Source organism: Corvus hawaiiensis, chromosome 7 (assembly GCF_020740725.1).
Source record: "Corvus hawaiiensis isolate bCorHaw1 chromosome 7, bCorHaw1.pri.cur, whole genome shotgun sequence".
Lineage (NCBI taxonomy): Eukaryota > Metazoa > Chordata > Aves > Passeriformes > Corvidae > Corvus > Corvus hawaiiensis.
This window is the reverse complement of record NC_063219.1, coordinates 8194560-8213746: the sequence shown is the minus strand read 5'-3', so window position 1 is coordinate 8213746 and position 19187 is coordinate 8194560. Positions and strand designations below refer to the sequence as shown.

The following is a 19187-nucleotide window of genomic DNA, read 5'->3' as shown; positions in this document are numbered from 1 at the left end:
TGAATGAGTCACTTTTACAGTCATTACTGTGTCACTTTAGACCTTTTTCTAAGGATGTCTTTTTTCGGCCACTACGGGAAATGCTAGTTTTATTTTTCTTTTTCCAGTTAGCTTGTTAGAGATGAATGCCATGCTGAAAAAAAAGTTTGTGACTAAACATTCAGGGAATTATAGAAATTGGTATTGAAGAGACTGTTAGGTAAAAAAAAAGTGTGTGTGTTTACATATATATATACACAGATACACATAACAGTCCTGTCTCCAAAGGCTGCAAACGGTATGGACAAGACACTGAGTTTTATACTTTTCTGGTTTTGGCAAAAAAGTCTTTAGATCTTCCTTTTATTTTTATTTTGGGTGTCAGGATAAAAAAGGCTTGGTAGTAAGGATCTGTTGCTGGGAGCATTCTTGATTGCTTGTGGTCTGCCTTGGCTACCTGTATTTCAGCCTGAGAGAAGCTAATGGCACTAAATGAAAGCATTTAATTAAATCACTAAATAAATCAGTGCCAATTATTACCCACGGACCTTTGATCTCCTTTGTCAAGTAACATTCTGGTTGTCTGTTATAGAATGTCTCATTAAAAGGTGGGGAGTTTGGGAGCAGTAGGATGCCAGTTCCTAAGGAATTATCTTTATGAAATATATGTTAATGACACTGTGATGTAGAGTATTAATGCTGGACTGATTCCTGGCTGTCCTAAGCTAGAATCCTTCTGGAGGAAAAGGCTTTATTTACTCAGAAATTTTCAGAATGTGGCTTAAATAATCAGACCGTTAAAATTGAAACATTTCCTATTTTTCCCATGCTGGACAGTTTTTCACCAATGTGTGCATTTGACATTTTTCTGAGCCAAATATCATAGATGAAGTATTTTGAATTGTGCACTCTATACAAATATAACAAAAAAAAAATCAGAATGCTTAAAAAATATATATATACACCAGTATCATAGGAGGCTTACAGCTTTAAAGTTCTGTTACCGGGCAGCTGAAAATCCAGTCAGAAAACCTGGACTTTTCTAGATGTTTTGGGATTTTAATTGAAAAAGCAGTGCCAAGTACCCTTTGATCTGGGATTTCGTTCTCCCTTTAGGAATAATAAGAAATAATTAAACCAAGGAAGGATTTAAGCATTTTATTACCAAAGCCTTCACCCCACTCATGCCACCTCCACCCAAACCTGACACAATGTTCTGGGACTGTGACCTTCTGGGAAGGTTAGCCAGAAGATAAAGGAGATTACATTTGGTCAGTAGACATACCAGAAAGGCAGATATGCTGTTGCACAGCCTACATTGTTCCTCTTGGGAACTGGCCCAAGCACCAAGATGCCCAGATTTTACACACTTTTGGCCCTTCCTTTCAAGGGAAATTTAGGAGTTAAGTGGAAGAATAGAAATCCTGCACCCTGGTAAGGTTTTTGTTCTCTGTACAAATGCAGTAATTTATCCTCAAAATCACACAGTGACAATTCTAAATGGTAACTCATGATACACAAAATTCTATTTTCAAATTAAAAAATAGAAACTTATTAAGGATTTCCATTTCTGCCTGATTGCCTCTCTTCTACTTGGGAAAAAGCTTTTGAGAACATGGGATAACTGACTAATAACTGATTACTAAATTTTGCAGTCTAAACTGATACTCTGCAGATTCCTGGAAGAAGGAACCATAGCCTCAATTTAAGTGATAGAAAACCAAAGTCAAATAGAATTTTGCTGAACTAGTGAGAGTTTTGACGGCATGTTTGGAAAAACTCAAACATGGAAAATGAGGGCTCAGGGACAAACATGGAATTAATCCATGTGTAACTGAGGTTGTGGATAATTAGCAAGTTCCTTTATGAAGAGTCACAATTGTGCCAATGATTACTTCTAAGGAAAACAATGTGCTAGAAATTTGCTCTTTCCCATGTAGTTACAAAAACTGTAACTGTATTTAGCAATTTTTTACTCCAGTGAACTCACTGGAGCCAGGGAGTTTGAAAGTTATTACTGTATATCTAGGTATCAAATCTGAATATTTCATGGTATTTCTGCTTTAAGTGAGCCTAGATGATGTCAAATTATCACCAGCTTTGTTTATATTGTAATGCTAAGTATCTGTGCAGTTCTTTGATTTTTTTACTTAATATTTCTCCCCATATCATTTGTCTTAGTTGTGGATTTATTTTCATTTTAGTTGATGTCAAACTAAAATCAACTTTGAGAGGTGTCTCTCAAATCAAAAAGTCTTAGGCAACTTCAGGTTACCTTGTACAGAGTTACTTTATATTTTAAAGGATGACTGGGCTTTTTATCAGGGGTGAATAAAAAGATTTGCCATAATTGTTTTTTCGAACCTTTGGATGAAAATGCATAATTTTTCCAAGGTCAGGTACTACAAAGCTTTGTATATAAAGGATTGTAGGACTGGATTTCTAGTTAGAATTATGATAAAAGATGCTACTTCTATTTCTTTGAAAAACACCTGAAAATGAGCAACTGTAGCTCTTGCTCATTTTCTCCATTTACAAAATGTTTCAGAACTTGTGTAGTGGTTTCTAATCCAAGAGAGGTTATTCCATCTCTGCTAGAAAACAATAATTTCTGAATTTGTTCACAGAATTAAAGAACAGCCTTTAAGGAAAGATTTTTAAAATTATGATTAAAAGCACAAAATAAGATCTGTATTATTTTGCAAAACATTTTGCTGAACCATATGTGGATAATGCCTTTTATTTTTTTTCCTGTAGAAGTTAACCTTAGTAATTGAGTTTAGAAGGAATCAAAGACATGCAATTTTTTTGCTTATTTTGGCAGGAAAGCATTATGATGTAGAAGTTACTGCTGTCATATTTTTTGGCTAAAATAGAAATTCCTTTAAGCACAAAATTATTGTTCCATTACAAAAAAAATAAAGAAGGAAGAAGTCTCAGTGGTTTTCACTACATTATGTATTGAAGCCTTCTAAAGGATATTGTCAACTTAAAAAATTACCCAAACAGTGCTGCCCATGATCTGATTTGTAATTTCACCAAGAGTTGTTTTTAAGAATGCATTTCTTATCTGTTATATGCTGCAAGCTGGGAAAACATTGAGTGCAAGAGGAAAAAATGGTAAGTTTTCTAGAGAGAAATGAGGATTGTGGCTCTGATTTGGTGTAGAGATGCTGTCTTCACAGGCATGCAAACAAAAACACTAAAGACCAAAGAGTTTCTGAAGGCTAGGAACTTCCTAGTCCTTAGATGTTTAGTTTTTATTTACTTAATATCAATTAACATAGCAAAAAAAATGTAGTATTGTACTTTTAAGAGGGTAGGGTAATAGGAATTATGAATAGGGAATTGGTATGTTGGTAACAAAGAAGATATTGAGCCTATTCTCTAATTAAAATCCAGATATCCTTAAGGAACTTTTAGTTAGTTGGAAAATATTTTTTTAAAAAGTTAAAGCAAAAGTATTCCAGAGTTAATTTCACATGTGTGTGCATAACCTCATCTTTGGCAACCTGAACATGCCAGCTGCCATGGAATAAAAGTGTTTTCTTCTGTCAGTGATTGCACTGATTCAATGTGAAAAATAATAGTTCTGTACTTAAGTGAAGTCCTCAGTATAAAAGAGCTCTACAAGATTCAAAATACCACTAAAAGCACTGAAGCCCATTTTGCAAAAAGTTCACTGATTCCCCTGAAATGCAACTTGCTCAAGAGTCTGGGAACTTGATAACTATACATTGGCTAAATATTTGTTAAAAATGTTGTGGCAATGAATCTAGGTTCTGCAGGCTGAGTAAAACTTGGAAGGATTTGACTTGGCAAGCAACAGTACATTGTGTAAATAATGGCAGGACATTAAAAGTACCAAGTGCTACGTTTCGTGTCATGATGAATTTCGGGAGGTGAGTTCGGCTGGGGCTTAGAATGAAAGAAATAGAAGTGCCTCTAACTTGTACTGGAGATGGGACAGGAGACTTGCAATCTGCTGAGCACAACCCCAATCCTTGTCTTGTTTTTCATTGTGCTTACAATATGATTATACTAAAAGAGCTCACGTTATCTGCAAAGCTCCCAGTTTGTGTATCTGCCCACAGGGTTATGCACTACTCTGCTAATGTCTGTTGCAGAACGCTCAAGGAACTTAACTGAATCAGGTATTGTCCTTTTTATCTTATACAGGGAAAATGAAAGGAAGAAAGAAGGGGCATTCCTTACCTTCAACCTTTATCTTGCTGTTCTTCTCTATCGCTGGGCACACAACTGCTGAGCTGGATGGCAGCAAAGAGCATGTTGTGGGTAAGAGATACCAGAAAACACCTAAAACTCAACCAACAAAAAACAAACACTCGAACAACAAAGCCCCCGTGAAAATGCACTGCAGATGTAATTCTGTACTTGAGAACTTTAGTGGGAAACTTTCAAAATTGGGACTAAGCTAAAAATGGTCTCTAACTAGGAGAGAGATGCTTGGAATTACCTATTAAGCTTTAGCAAAATTGCCTTCTACTGAGGCTTCTGTTTCCCAAGCTTTTTGGAACATCTAATCCTTATCAAACACTGGGTTAAATATCAAGATGATTCCCTTAAAGCTCTGCTTTAGGAGCGTGGAAAAGTTCAATGTTCAGGGAAAGGAAACATAGGGCTGGTTAACTCAGGCAGAGTTAACACAGAAAAAGCAGAAATATGAATAGCATTGTAGATTGATGTTGCTCTGTCCCATGCACAGATCTCTTGAGCCACAGTTAATTTGCAAAGTTTGATTTAAAGATGATACAATTACTGTCCTGGTTGTTTTCCTGGGCCTTGACGAAGGTCTTTGTATAGCCCCAAGTGATTTGATATCACTGGATAAATAAAGGAGTTGGACTCGATCCTTGTTAATCCCGTCTAACTCAGGGTATTCTATAATTCTATAACCGAAAACTCACCAGTTGAAAATTTTTGTTAGAAAAGCAGTGTGACTGTTAGGACTGGGGACACTCCTGGATTTTCACCACAGTAAGATCATTGTTTAATTCACCGAAATTTAGATGGATCAGAATTCTATACTGGATATCATTTTGAAGGTTATTTTAATTTCCTCCCAAAAAATTCTGAGAAAGATGAAGGAAAAATACACTGTTGGGGCCACACTAAAATATTCCTTTTTCCTTTGAGGAAATGACTTGAAACTGTGATCACTTCCCTAAGCTGCAGAGGACTATGAAGTGGATGCTTTTGTTTGACATGTCTGATTTTGAAGTGCAAATGAAAGTGCAGCTAAGAGGAACCTTTTTCTTATGTTTTGTCCAATTTCCATTCAGATTACTTCTCTCTATCAGACTTTTGCAGCAGTGTTCTTTGAGACAGAAATAGTAATTGTGCACAGTCATGGCTATAGTAAGCTAGTGCTTAGGACCATGTCACAGTCACTACAATTTAAGATATGCACTGTTTCAGGTTAAGCATATGCTTAGCATGGCTCTGTAGTAAAGATTGGTTCATGCAGAATAAATTTGTTTCTTTTGAACTCTGAAGTACAAAAATGCCCTTTTTGTTTGAGGGCAAAGTCACATTTATCTTTGCCCCACAACTCTTAGTGCTGTATAAATTCTTAGCCAAGCTTGCAGGTCGTGACGGCTAAATCATCTTGCACACTTTGTGACCACAACAAGAAATCTGATGGCTTAATGTTTTTCCTCTATTTACTTTGTTTATAAAAGAAAATAAGTAAATAATCTTAAGGAAATTAAATTGCCATTTTACTGGGGATTATTTTTCACTTTTTATTCACTGGTTATTTTGCAACTAGTTACTTAGAATTATGTGACCACTAACTGATTTAGTATGAGAATCAGTTCTGAACTTCTGGGCTTTAATTCTGAAGTAAAAACCAATCAAATGTGAGGCTTAGAAATTAAAGTAGGATCCTGTTTTTATGATGACTACTGAAGACTCGCAGTGTTTACAAAAAAAAATTACTTTTGCTGTACTCTGTTTTCACAAAATATTTAGATTGTTGCTAACTAAAATTATATTTGTGGTTTCTCAAGATTTAACTTCTGGACTCAGTGACTTTAATGTAGAAATTTTGTGGGCAGCAATTTCATTGATAACATTTATTTTTGAAGTTAGATGATTATAAAGCAATGACATATTTTACCCCAGCATTCCATAAATTTCAGGTATTAAAGGATAAAATTAGTTGTGTGCATCCATTATTTTTAATGTCATACTTTCAGATCTCATTGAGTACAAATGCTTTGTGAATTTAAGAGGTGGGATTTTGTCTATTTTAATTACAGTAATAATCAAGATTGCAGGTCAAGTCTAATGGAATAAAAAAGGATTTTTAATTTTTTCTCTTCCAGCAAAACCTGTTTTTCCATCAATAAGTAAGTGTAATAGCAAAAATGAAAGGTATAAAAGTAACCAGGGTTTGTATATTGTTCCTTAATCCCTTATGTGGTAAGCAGCACTTAAGTTGATGTTCCAAAGCCTGAAGAAAATGACTCAAAAATTGAATGTGCTTTTTACTCATACATGAAACTTTGCCAAGAATAAATGTGCCTGCCTAAAGAAAGTGTAGGAAACACATGAGTAGGAAGAGCACTGAACGGTGTGTGAGTGGGAAGCTGTCAAATTGACAAAGATGGAGAGAAAAGAAACAGCTATTCATTAGTGACAAGGTGCTTAGTATTGATAACCTCTTATCAATGGGCGGCATTGCCAGGGAAGGCTGGAAAGATGACAGCATATCTTTATAATTAAGGATAACCACAGAAACTCATATGAAGTTGAGAACACATAACCTAAACAAACTAAAGCAAAGCATTTTTTACATAAAAATTCAGAAATATTCCTGATATTTATTCTCCCAATTTATATAGTTCTGTTCTGAAAAGCAACTCCTCCATAACACTTACCTTTCATACTTGTGCTGCAGGTGTAGTCTAGAAATCAGTTCATTTTATAATGAAAAGGAGGTCTTTTTATCGAGCAGCCCTGCAGATTATCCATGAGTCTGAAAGCCAAATTAGAGTCTTTTGTTATGTCTACATCCAGGAGAAAGGTATTGTTTTCACTTGTATTAATGTAAGAGTGTTAGAGACACTATTCACCACTTCAGCTTTTGTAATATTACCCTGCTCTCTAGTGAAGTGGTAACAGTGCCTTGCCTGGATCACCTACAGCCCACGTGCTCGGGGCTGCAGCAGGGCTGACTGCAGGTTATTAGAGCTCTCACAGTGAAATGACTGCACTGAAATGCAGGGTGGTGTTTGTGTGTGAAACAGTCATGTCTTGAGTTGCAAAAGTTGCCGTGCGAATGACAACAAACGTGAGAATGACTGTGCTGCATAGGAACAATCTTGGCCTGTATCTTGTTTGACAGTTGCAAAAAGTAGGAAGGCTGAAGGAATGGAGGAAGGAAGTAATGACATAAAATATCTGCAATGAGCTCATGCTCTTTGTTAGCCATTTCATGGGCATTACTTTGTACTTAACACAGACCATGGAGTGCCATGACTTAGAGCAATCGGTGTTTAGTGCTTGAGTAGGTGATGTAAGGAAGTAATTTCATTAAAAAGCTGGGAAGGGGGAAGAAAAAGGGGAGAGAAGATTTTGCTGTGCTTTTTTTCAGTTTTAGTATGGGAAGTAATAACTTCTGTGTGACAGTAAACATCAGCTGTAATCATGATTTAATGTATTTATAACAAAATTTTCTTGGTCTAGGCTAGTACAGTCCTACAATTACACAAGATTTCTAAATGTATTTGGACCAGATGCCTAAAATGGATGAGTAATATATATCCAACAGAGCCAGATCCAAAGCGGAGGGTTAAACTAAATTTTTTTAGAATGATAAACGCAATGTGCTATACTGAAGAAGGAGAATTAATACAATCATAAATATAAGAAGGAAAATAAATGTTGAAGCACCTGTATAACAAGATTCTATTTGCTGGAAAGTAAATGGAAGTTACAGAGCATTGCAAAGGTAATTCAATGTTGTTTTAAAAAAAAAAGCAAGTGATTTTGTGTTGGATTAAGAAAAAAACCCAAAGGATCATTATTCCACTCTATTTGCCACTAGTAATGCCTCTAGGTGGGGGATTATATTCAGCTCTGGGCAGCCCATTTTACCAGGAATCCAGACCAATAACAAAGATCCAAAGAATAGTTATGAGAGGATTAGAAAGCAAGGCAAATAAAAAGATGGGAAGAAAGGAGTTTATTTAGTGTGTGCATAATTAAGAGGAGACAAATCTTCCAAATGAAAGAAAGAGAGAAGTGGGCTACTGAAGTGTGGTGAGAGCGAGGCAACTGCACCATGACAGCTTCAAGCAGCCAGGGATGGAGCTGAATTTGGAAAGCCCAAAATAAAGGTTGAGAGTGCAGGAGGCAACTTTCTCTCCTGCAGCAGCCTGGAATTGCAAGACATGAATGGCGCATTAGAAAATCAAAACTGATTTACTATGTGTGTATACATGGTTTTAAATTATTGTATCTATGCATGAAGGAAGTAAAAATTATTTAATATATAATAGAGAATGTTCAGGCAGTATATTACCAAAAAAAGGGTTGTCTTACAAGAAGAGTAGTGAAATTCTAGAACTGACTGCTTCAGATTGCTTGGAATTTTACTTCACTTGGATGAGAAACTCCGTTAACATTTCTTCAACTGTTACCTTCTTATGTTTCCGTTGAAGAATTTTCACTGACCTTCCTGTCAGACATCTTCCCTAAATGTCATATCCTGTGCTTTTCACACAGCATCTAAAATGTAGTAACAATTTGTCCCAGTGTTCAAGAGATGAGGCCTTACACTGAGAATTAGTTTTCTCAAGGTATATTCCACAATTGAAATGAGTGCAGGCAGATGTGTGTCTGTGCAGATCTACTGGGCAAACACTCCTGCTTGCCTTCTCATCTGTTGCTCCAGTCTGAGAAGGAAAGCTAATTTTATATCATCTGAGTTAAGTGTTCCCAGGTGTAAAATAATGGAGAAGAATTCTCTCACTGTTCCCAGACAGAAGAATGATTCATTTCCGATTAATCCCTTCGAGACCTCTTTCTTCAGTCACTTGGTTACTGTTTGGAGTTGGAGGGTTTTGCCCCTGGGGGTTTGACAGGGTACAGATTTTACTGAAGCTATGGCAACTTCCTAGTGTTCCTAGGAAACTGAGTGATTGCCAAGAAGCGTGACACAGTTTAGTCATTATGCTTGCAGCAGATGTCAGGACATCTGACAGTGGTTAACAGCATCCCTGTGACTGCAGGGGAAAGGCCTTAGGAGGTAACCAAAACAATGATTTAGTTCTGTGCGTCTAATGGGAAGTGGGCTAGGAGTGGAGACCAGAAAGTTCCCAGGATAAACTCTGCTGAGCCATTTGTTCATCCTCTTTGTGTAGTTTTGCAACTATGCTTTCATACTATTTCTGTTTGGATAGCCCACAACACTGGGGTGGTGCAATGCAGCAAAAAAATGAGCTGACATGGCTCTGTGTCTGACATTTCAGTAGTTAAGAAACCTGGTAAGTTTTCACAACCTCTTGTAGACTGAACTGGGTCACTGACAAAGGTCACAGAGGGGATCTAATTTCTTGTGTGCCAAGAAAATGACGTGTTTATAAACCAGCTGCCAGCTCTCACCCCAACCACATTTGAGCTGGATCAGTTTCTATGGAGCTCTGAGTGTTTGATTTTAGCATTTCAGGAGTGAGTTCATAACTTACTGAAAACTTTGATGTTTGAAGGCATTTTTTCCCTGGTATTGAGCAGGGGAAATCCAAAGTTTCATTTTGCAGTGCAGTATCCTCTCAATTTTTTAAGTTTGCATATATGTTCTGAGATATCAGTGTTCTAATTAGCTGTAAGAGAATTAATTAAAACCTTTAGATCTGTTCTTCCGGTTCCTAAGGCAAGCACACAAGCTCTGTAGAGCTTTCAAAATCCTCTAGGTAAAAATACTTCCTTGGAAAAGCAAAACAGCAAAATACAGTAAACCATATATTTATAAGGGAACAGGACCAGGAACTGGATTGCTAGTCAGAATTTCCTTATAGACATTGACAGGGTGAAAAACTTTGCTAGCGGTCTTCACAATGTGTATGACAATTTATACAAAACATTCCCTGACTTAATATATACTGAAAGGCAGAAATAACACATTTTGAAAACATACAGCTTTGTTTTGCCTTGACTTTCTAGTTGTATACACCTGAAAGCTGTAATGCAAGAACAGTGAGATCAAAGGAAAAAAGAGCCTGGTGCCTCTCAGTGGTCCTGGAGGGGTTTGTGTCCCAATCTGACAGGAGAGTGATGCCCTCTGCAGGGCTCTGTCCATCCCACGCTGTTCCCCGGCAAATTCTTTATGAGCCAAGTTCACTGGGAGAAGCGCATGGAAGAGAGCCCAAGGAAACTTTTCTGCCTTGGTGGTCATTGTGTCTTTTGGAGCTACCAAGACTTTGTCAGTGTTTTTGTTATTCAGAATTGCACCCCAGCTCATGTGACTCAGCCACTCTCTGTAACTGTTTAGAGGTTTGTGATGAGGAGTTAAGTTTATATTATGAGATGTTTTGGTGGAAAATTGAAACCACACATTTGATTTGATCGAATGGAATTTGTGTTCCAATGCAGATGACGGTTTTCTTTTTACATCTGTTAGTGTGTTCAGAGCTTTGCAGACAGATGTTGTGAGGTGCCTCTAGCAGAACACACAAGCAATCTCATTCTGGAGTTACACTGTGCAGTACACAGCAAACTAACCTAGTTGTTCTACTTCTGCTCTGTATTACAGGTGCTGCTTTGCCACCGCTGAAGCTTGGGCACTCATTCTGTGCCATGAAAGCAGATGATGGTCCGTGCAAAGCCATCCACATCCGCTATTTCTTCAATATTAAAAGCCGCAAGTGTGAAGTGTTTGAGTATGGTGGATGCCATGGCAATGAGAACAACTTCCTAACTCTGGAAGAATGCCAGAAGAAGTGTGTGGTAACAGGCCAGTACCCATTCTCTTACCCTCCTACCAATTCTTCATTTGCATCCATTACTTCTCATTCACAAACCACTTGAATTTGGGAAGTAGAAGCCCTCTTCTGTTCCTATTAATACAGAAATATGATTTCTCTAACTATGTTCCCAAGTAGGTTGTAGTCATCTGAATTATTTTATATGGTTCAAGCAAATAGTCAGGATTTGGAAAGATAGGTGGATTTTTTAGTGTATCTGTGGAATAGAGGCACCAATGCAAGAAAGCTTATTTTCTAGCTAGAGCCCTATTTTTGACAAGTTCTTAAGTGAAATTACTTTGAGGCTTGACTAAGCTGGTGGGTAGCACAGATGTTCTTTATTGCTTTCAGAGTGTCTAACCCAATTTTTATCCCAGATTTGTCCTTCACTTGAGAAGCTGATAGAAGTTGTCCAAAATTTTGGCCATCTTCTATGTTTCAGCATAATTAGTATTACAGCAGTAGATATGATGATAAATGAGATCTAACATATGATACACAGCACAATGTGCACCAAGGGCCTTGTGAATGCTGATTCTGCTATTAAAATTCATCCTCATAATTAATTAAGGTTTTCAGCATTGTACAAATTCCTCACATGACTGGATGAAAATTAGAAGGTTCTTAAATTTGCAAATGAAGCTAGAAATTCTATAAGTTTGTATTTTTAGAGACTGGAGGAATTCAAGTCTTATTGAGGGTTTCTTCTGAATACCTGCTACGGATCCTGCCTTCATGGGAATTTGATGGAATGTGTCTGGCTGTGTAAACAGGAAGAGATAGGGATATCTTGAAGGGGAAGAAGGCAATGAAAATGGCAAGAAAATTTCAGAACCAGTGGGTCCTCAAAGTTGTGTAATAACCCTCAGGTATTATATCAACTATGTGAATTTTTTTCCCAAGTCTCTTTCATACATTGGATGTTAATTTCTTAGACTTCGAGGTAAGATAGAAGGATTCATTCCCAACAGAAGGTACTGTTCAGTCACATGTGCCTTGCCCAGCAGCAGAATTTGCCATGGTTACTGAGCTCAAGACAATGATGCTGGGCAATTCTGCAGCAGAGAACAGTTAATAGGTTATTCTGGGGATGGGCAACACAAGCAGCTGAAAATTGTCACTCTCTGCTGTCTATTAGTGATGTGCCCTGGTAGCACCTATTGCTAAGCAGACCTTGGCAGGTGTCATTTTGTTTGCCTTTTTTTCATAATTTACTGTGGACCTGGGCCTTTTCTTGAAACTGGAAATCTGCTGAAGGTGCTATAGGCACGGAGTTGTTTTGCAGGATACAAACTTGGATCTTCTAGGATCAGCATAGGCCACTTGCAAGCACAGTTAGTTCTTATAGGTTGCAAAAAAAATACTTGCAAGAAATTTTAGTTTAGAAAATTGCTTTCAGAAGCTCCTATTTGGGTTTTCTGGCCAAAGCAGACTGCATATATGACAAGGTAATTTATAGCATCAGGCTTTGTCTGGCAACAAATGTAAATGTCTTTTACCCATTTTCCATCCCTTCCAGGATTCATATCTACACAGTATTTAGACCAGGCCTTAAATCTGTTACATTGTCTGTTTCATAACATATCTATATTTCCCGATAAAAATTACTCTGGATCGTGTTGCTAAATTTATTTAGAAATCAAAGTAAGTATCTGTCTCCCACCCCAGTGTCAGAATAATGGCTGGAGCTGGTTACACATTACCATAAGTAGTATTTCAAGAGTGTTTGTTAGTTTTAACACATCTAATCTTTCACAATCTGCAAATGTTAATAAGCCAGGTATTGAAAATAAGCCATTTTTTATCTTCCCTTTAACTGTCAAAAAAAGAAAGGTGGTAAGGCAAGAGAAAAAGAGATCAATAGACTGCCTCACAATTGGAGCAGGGAGTACAGCTCAGGGTGTCTGACTTATATTCACTAGTGGTATAAGCTCTTCTGCCGGCATTAACTCTATAGCCTTGATACTCTGTTATACTAGCTGATGGTTCCTCCATATGTTTATGGAATAGGACACTGTGTTTGAATACAAATGCAACAGCTACACCTCATTGTCCAGCTTAGGCTTTCAGAATTTCTCAAGTCTGTAATTCAGTTGACTCAGACCTTCCTCCCTCTCTATCCAGTCCAGCCACAGCAAAGGAAAGAACAGATGTGTGTGCTTATTATACATTTCTGGTATGCTGATTTCCAGTGGTGGTTGCAATTTATAGAGTAAAGCAGAGGTTCTTTCTTACCTACACAACTGGAGCCAGAAGAGTGTGTCTGTGTTGGAACCAGGATGCAGTGGGACTGTATTTATTAAGAATAGCAAAATTTAATCTGAAGAGTTGTACATGAGCACAAAGTTTCACTGATTAGAAGATACTGAAAGAACAGCTAACAGGAAAACCCATCCTTCCTTGAAAGCATCCCTGGTCTTGATGCCTTTGGTCTTTCCAGAGAGGAGACTGCACGCATTTTATTTACTCAGCAAATACTAACGCAAGATTCTATTTACCATTCAGATCCATTTTTTCTGATCTGCTGGTGCCACCATAATTTCCGTTCAATTAGGTTTTGCTTTTAAACAATTGCATGCTTCTAAAGCTATCTCTATCAGGTTGAAAAAAAATCCACTACAAAATTTCACTAAAAACATGTCAAAGCCAAAAAGATTACTCCATTTTTTAAGTGAATGGCAGTTTTCCAGCGCATTTTACTTTAAGGATTAATTTGAAACTTACCTTTTGATGGTTTCTGGAAAAATGTACTAATAAGCCTCAGAGACCAGTGGTGCTCCAGGAAGAAGTGGCAAGAATCAGGTACAGCCTCACTCTATTTTCAGATGCAATACATGGGTAAACACAGTGGCAATGATATTAAAATAATCTTAATTATTAAAATGGCATCCCATCAAGAAAGAGGTATATGGAAATCACAATTCCTTAGTTATTAAATAACATAGTCTAGCATTTCAAGTTAAGAAGAAAAACATCTTGCCCCAAATGCAAGAACGCACAAAGTTCAGGAACCCCTGTTCTACTTGGATCTGAAACAGATCTTAAGCAAACTCTTCCTGAACTGGCTGAAAAGGGAAAGAACCTTTACATCAAAGAATTTCTTTTTGTGTTGAAGTCTCAGATACTTCCAGAAGTGCAGATTATTATTTTGGTGCTCATTTACCTGTATTTGGTATTTTAGCAATTGGTAAGAATAAAAGCTGTTTACAACACTGTTCCTTCTCCAGACTGTACTATTTGTGTCTTTGATTTATCATACCAGAGTTTAAAAAAAAAAAACCAATGTAAGATAGAATTCAAGTAATAGGTTTTAAAATCTTCCTGAAAGACTATTGTATGGGAACAGATTTCATTTCTGGGCAGAAAATCAAACAAAGAAGGAATTCACTACAGATGATTAATCTGTTTCTAGTTATGACTCCACCAAGTTTAAAGAGTACAGTCTTTCAAGATAAAAAATTGAAAGTTATTGTTTCCTTGAATAGCATTCAGTTTCAGAAAGACCTGGAGTCTAGGATGTGAATTAGCTCTTCTTTTTCTGACCAGGCTGGCTTTCAGTAGTTTCCATCTAGTGTTTGGTTCAGGGTTTCAGCAGGACCCACAGCATCTTTACCATCCTTGGAGTGAGGTTATTTGCAGGACTGCATCTGCCAGTATCTCATCCAAAATTTGACACTTCCTGTCACAGGAAATTTGGAGTGTTTGTCCTCAATTTCAATTTAAAGGCTAAGACAGAGCGACAAAGGGGGGAAAGGCAGGGTCAATAGATGCAGAATTTGGAATGAAGTGCCCAAAAGTCATAATCAGGTGTCATGAGCAAAGATTTATCACATTATTTTTTCAGTCTAATGCTCCTGTTTTCACAGAATCACAGAATAAGCTGAGTTGGAAGGCACCCAGTGTTACTTTGATTCTGACACAAATGTTGGATCTGGAACAGACCTTCTAGACCAAATCCTGTACTGGCATATATCTGGCATAACTCTATAGTATAAAACTGAAAGTTATTTAAAATGAGAACTGGCTTAGCGTGCCCACATGTTGGTACTCAGCCCAAGAACAGTTTTCTGTGTATGAATAACAGTGACCCATTACTCTCCAAGAGCTGGATCTGCTTGGAGGAAGAGAAGCAAAAAAGGGCCATTATCTCTGTATTCTCTGAATGGACGACAGCAGATAAAAGGGTTTGGTCTCACATACAGTGTGCTGCAGACCATCAGGCATAAAGCAAAGTAAATTATTAAGTTAATCCCTTTTGCTAACATAATTCAGCAAAACCCCATATAATTCTGTGAATTCTTTTTGTTAAATCTAGATCTCTGTGCAGTCTTGTAGTTTGTAGTTGTATTCATCTTACTTACATTTCCAGTATTTGTTGCTGTTGGAAGATCACTATTTAGTGACTGTAGAGATCAGTCTGAAGAGAGAATATGAGTGAGACAAAAGTGCTTCAAAACAAAGAAGAATCTGAAATACAAAATTATTACTGTGAAGAATGCAAAGACCAATATTGATAAAAATAAGCTCAAGGGAAGCTATCTAATATCGACATTCAGAAGAAATAATGTGAATAGTCAAAGTTTTTTATTTTCAATATTCAGCACAAATACAAGAATAAATGAGCCAACATGAGTGAATTACCAGATCGGGATAACTTTTTAACATTTTGGAATCAATAAGGCAGCTGACAGAATAGATTGAAGTCAGTACAACAGAGTTCAGAGAGCCCAGCTGCAGGTTGGCCACTCTAAGGCTCTCTAAGGTTCAGATTCAAGATGCCTACTTGTGACTCAAGTTTCCTGGAAATCAGCTGCATTTTTTGTTTCTTGTGCCCAATTCTCACAGCTTCAGGGAATGAAAAAGTACTTTCTGAGAGGAATTTGCTCATATCCTCCATTGTTTACTGGATGGGAGCATAATCACAAATGTCGTCACTAGCACAAAGATCTTAATTTTCAAGGCAGTGAATATAAATTTTAGGCTACTTAAACTTGCTACTGTGGGAAAATACCTACTGATAAATGGTTCTGGTCACAATGGCAATTCGAATGTCTATTATTTAGAGTGGATCTACTCACAAATACACTTTTTTTACAAAGAAGAAATCAACTCATATGTGGATTTGGCTTTTTGACTGAAACCAGAAGCAAAAGACACTGTTGAGATGGTAGTGAGATTAAAAGATTCTAGGTCTGTATAAACTCACAATAAAATTTTCCTTTTCTCTGCCAGAAGAGTAGAGATCACATGCCAAAATATGATTGCTGATTTTGCCCTGAAGGGGACAGCTGAGTGAGATTAGTGAAATGGCCTGACATGCGTGTCCATAGTTTAGGTCATGGGTTTAAATGCTGAGAGCCAAGCCTCCCACTAATATGAAAAACTGGAAATCTGTTCAAAGAAATGCTATGTCACTCTGAAGTGCACGCCATGTCTTTAATATTTTTTAAAGGGTAACAGCTGCATTGTCCCAGAGGTGGAAGGAGAAATGTGTCATGACAGAATTTCTACCCAATAGATTTGCTTTGAAAATATAACATTGGCAGGTTTCCAGAGAAAACCAGAGTAGAATTATGATACAAAAGGGCAATAGAGTACAAAACAAGAATTATGAAACAATGTAAATAAGGTGACTAAGGCAGAGTCCAGAAGCTGCTGGCCACCTTTCTCTCAGCTGTCGAAATATTGTCAGCCTTTCTCAGACATTCCATGATCTGCTCTGCCTTTGGACTCCTTTGCAGTTTTATGATTAGACAGTCTCCTACAAGGAGAAGAAGGTTCGTTTTCAATCTCTAAAAAGGAATTTGGGGTTGAATTAAGATATCCAGTTTCTTGAGCTGATACAATAAAACCCAGGCTCCTGCATTAAGAATGATAATAATTTCACTGCAGATTGTGGACGTAGAGAACCATGCAGATAAGGTTGTCATCATACCTCCCTAAGGATACTTGGCCAAAGGGGCCTTAATATCATCAACTGCATAAGGAAAGCTTCACTCAGGCCCTACATGGCAGAGCAAATGGAATTGGATAGGATGAGAGAAGTCTTACTGCCTCCCTCAGTCAGCTCCAAAGCTATGAGCAATATCAGTAGCTACAGCAGTGAGGTTGTTAGTCTGCTCTTTACTCCTCTTTTGAGGAGTAAGATTGTATGATACAGGGTTCTGGATCCAGTAACAAGAAGAGTAATTTCCCTGTTCAGTTCAGTATCAGCATAATTTGATTTTGGTACTTTCTATATCCTCAAGTTTCCATTATAGCAGGTCTTCTTATACAAAGGAAATGATACTTCAGTTCTCCAGAACAAATTTTTGTGCTGCATCCCAAATAAAGAGAAAAAGAAAGAGGAAGAAATGCTGTGTTCTTGCCTCTCAGTTCTCACTGTCACTGCTAAGCACACTGGTATCTCAGGTGAGACTTAACATGTCTGCTTTTGCTAAATACTTTCATTTTTATCTTGCAGAATTGCCTCAGAAGATGATGTTAGCAAAAATTAAGAAAGGTAATTATATTTACATGGTAATTTAAGATTCTTCTACCGCAATAAGGGATTTATTATGTTCTTTGTTAGCTTGGAACAATACATAAATAATTTATCTTCTAACAAAAACAGCAATGTCAGATTTAAGTGAATTCTTAGTCTGAATCTTCTTCTGTCTTCATCAAAGAATTTGAGGAGAGTTGTGGTCACTGAAGATGGCAATCACCTCTCCACAAAAAAAATACATCATGATTCTTTTCTCTTTCTTCAGTAAAAAGGGGGACTTGGCAGAGATTCAAGTATTGTATAATCAGCCATGATGGGGAACTCTTATTGTGTATTTTGAGAACAAGCTAAATGCTTGCTCTACTTTTAGAAAAATAGGAAAAAATTGCTCTGAAACAGAACTTTTTAAGCATTGGCTGTGGAGGAGCTACCACAGGTTAGGGCAGATCCCCTAATTGCACATCAAACAAGGGAGCAAGTTTCCCATTCCTGAAGGGACAGACTTTTAACAGAACTTTAAATTCCTGATACCTCAGACTTCCAAAATAGCCAGTGCTAAAGTATTGAGAGTCCCTTACTGAAACACTGTTGGTCTGTTGAGGAAACTGATGTTCCTAATGAGGATATTTCAGTTTGACACTCAGAGTAGAGCTTGTGAAGATTTACTCTACCTTTTCTCCTTGCACATTGGAGACTCACCTGGATGGGGCTCACTGTGGGCAGCCAGAGCTCCCCAAACACAGACTGGAATACATTTTTTTACAAGTCAGCTCCTCTTTTCCTGCTTACTCTCCTTCATCTCTCCTTCCACTCATGACTTCCTGAATTGTTGTGCATTTAGCAGCTTGCAGAAATGTGAGTATTTGCACATACAGTTTGAAATAGATGTTTGTAATCAAATCATCTATCTTTGCAGAATGGTATTTGGAATACTTTCATAGGAGATTATGGTTTTCTTTTCCTGTTTTCTACTGTCTTTCCAATTCTTAATGTGTTTTTTAAAAAATCGTGACTATACTGTGGAAGTTACTTAAGTTGATTTTCCACAGATGCTGCAGCCTTTGGCACTACTTCCTTTAAGGGCTGACCCTAGCTCCCTGCTTTTAACGACAAACTGGAACACATCCTGTAAGATTCAGCTCGTGGCTATCATTAGCGTTATTGCACATGTACTATTGTTTCCACTAACGTAGTCTTGAATATCAAGTCCCTGGAGAAAGATGTGGCATTTAGAAGTATAATACTGCTTTGTATGATTAGGATTATATTGCTTTCATGAACTCTCTCTTCAAAAGTGGCTATAAAAGTTAGCTGTGAGCTCAACTAATTTGGACTTAATTTCATTTGCAAGAACCTGCAAGAAACATTTTAATATAAGAATATTCTAAATGAAGGACATCTGTTTTTAAGAGTCAGTCATAATCTTGTATTCTACTTTGCATACCCTTATTTTTATCTGCCTTCCCTTTTCAGTTAATAGCTGTCTAATAATCTCTTCCTTTTATTTCACAGTACTGTGCAATGTTTGATGAGAGAATTTTTTCTTTAGCTCCTGTTGTCTGTGAGCTCCTAGCAGAAGGTGTATGGAACAGATACTCCTCTGGTGGAGTCTTGCTGCTCTGTGTCTACATACCTGTCTCACCTTTGTTCCCTGTGTTGAAAGCACATCATGTCATATTTCTCATATTTATTGCTCTATGTGAGCTTACTTTTCTAAGTCTGTGTACATC

General features: G+C 37.3%; 1 protein-coding gene across 8 annotated transcripts in view; it reads left to right on the top strand.

The window, feature by feature from the left end:
* Window positions 1–19187, top strand: part of TFPI (tissue factor pathway inhibitor) — a 46109-nt gene that overhangs the window by 17168 nt on the left and 9754 nt on the right. For all 8 annotated transcript variants that reach the window (XM_048308883.1, XM_048308879.1, XM_048308878.1 and 5 more), the window contains 3 exons: window positions 4159–4275; window positions 10760–10960; window positions 17434–17472. In XM_048308883.1, the coding sequence (XP_048164840.1) occupies window positions 4164–4275; window positions 10760–10960; window positions 17434–17472 (352 nt within the window). In that variant the 5' untranslated portion in view covers window positions 4159–4163. The remainder of the gene's footprint in view (window positions 1–4158; window positions 4276–10759; window positions 10961–17433; window positions 17473–19187) is intronic.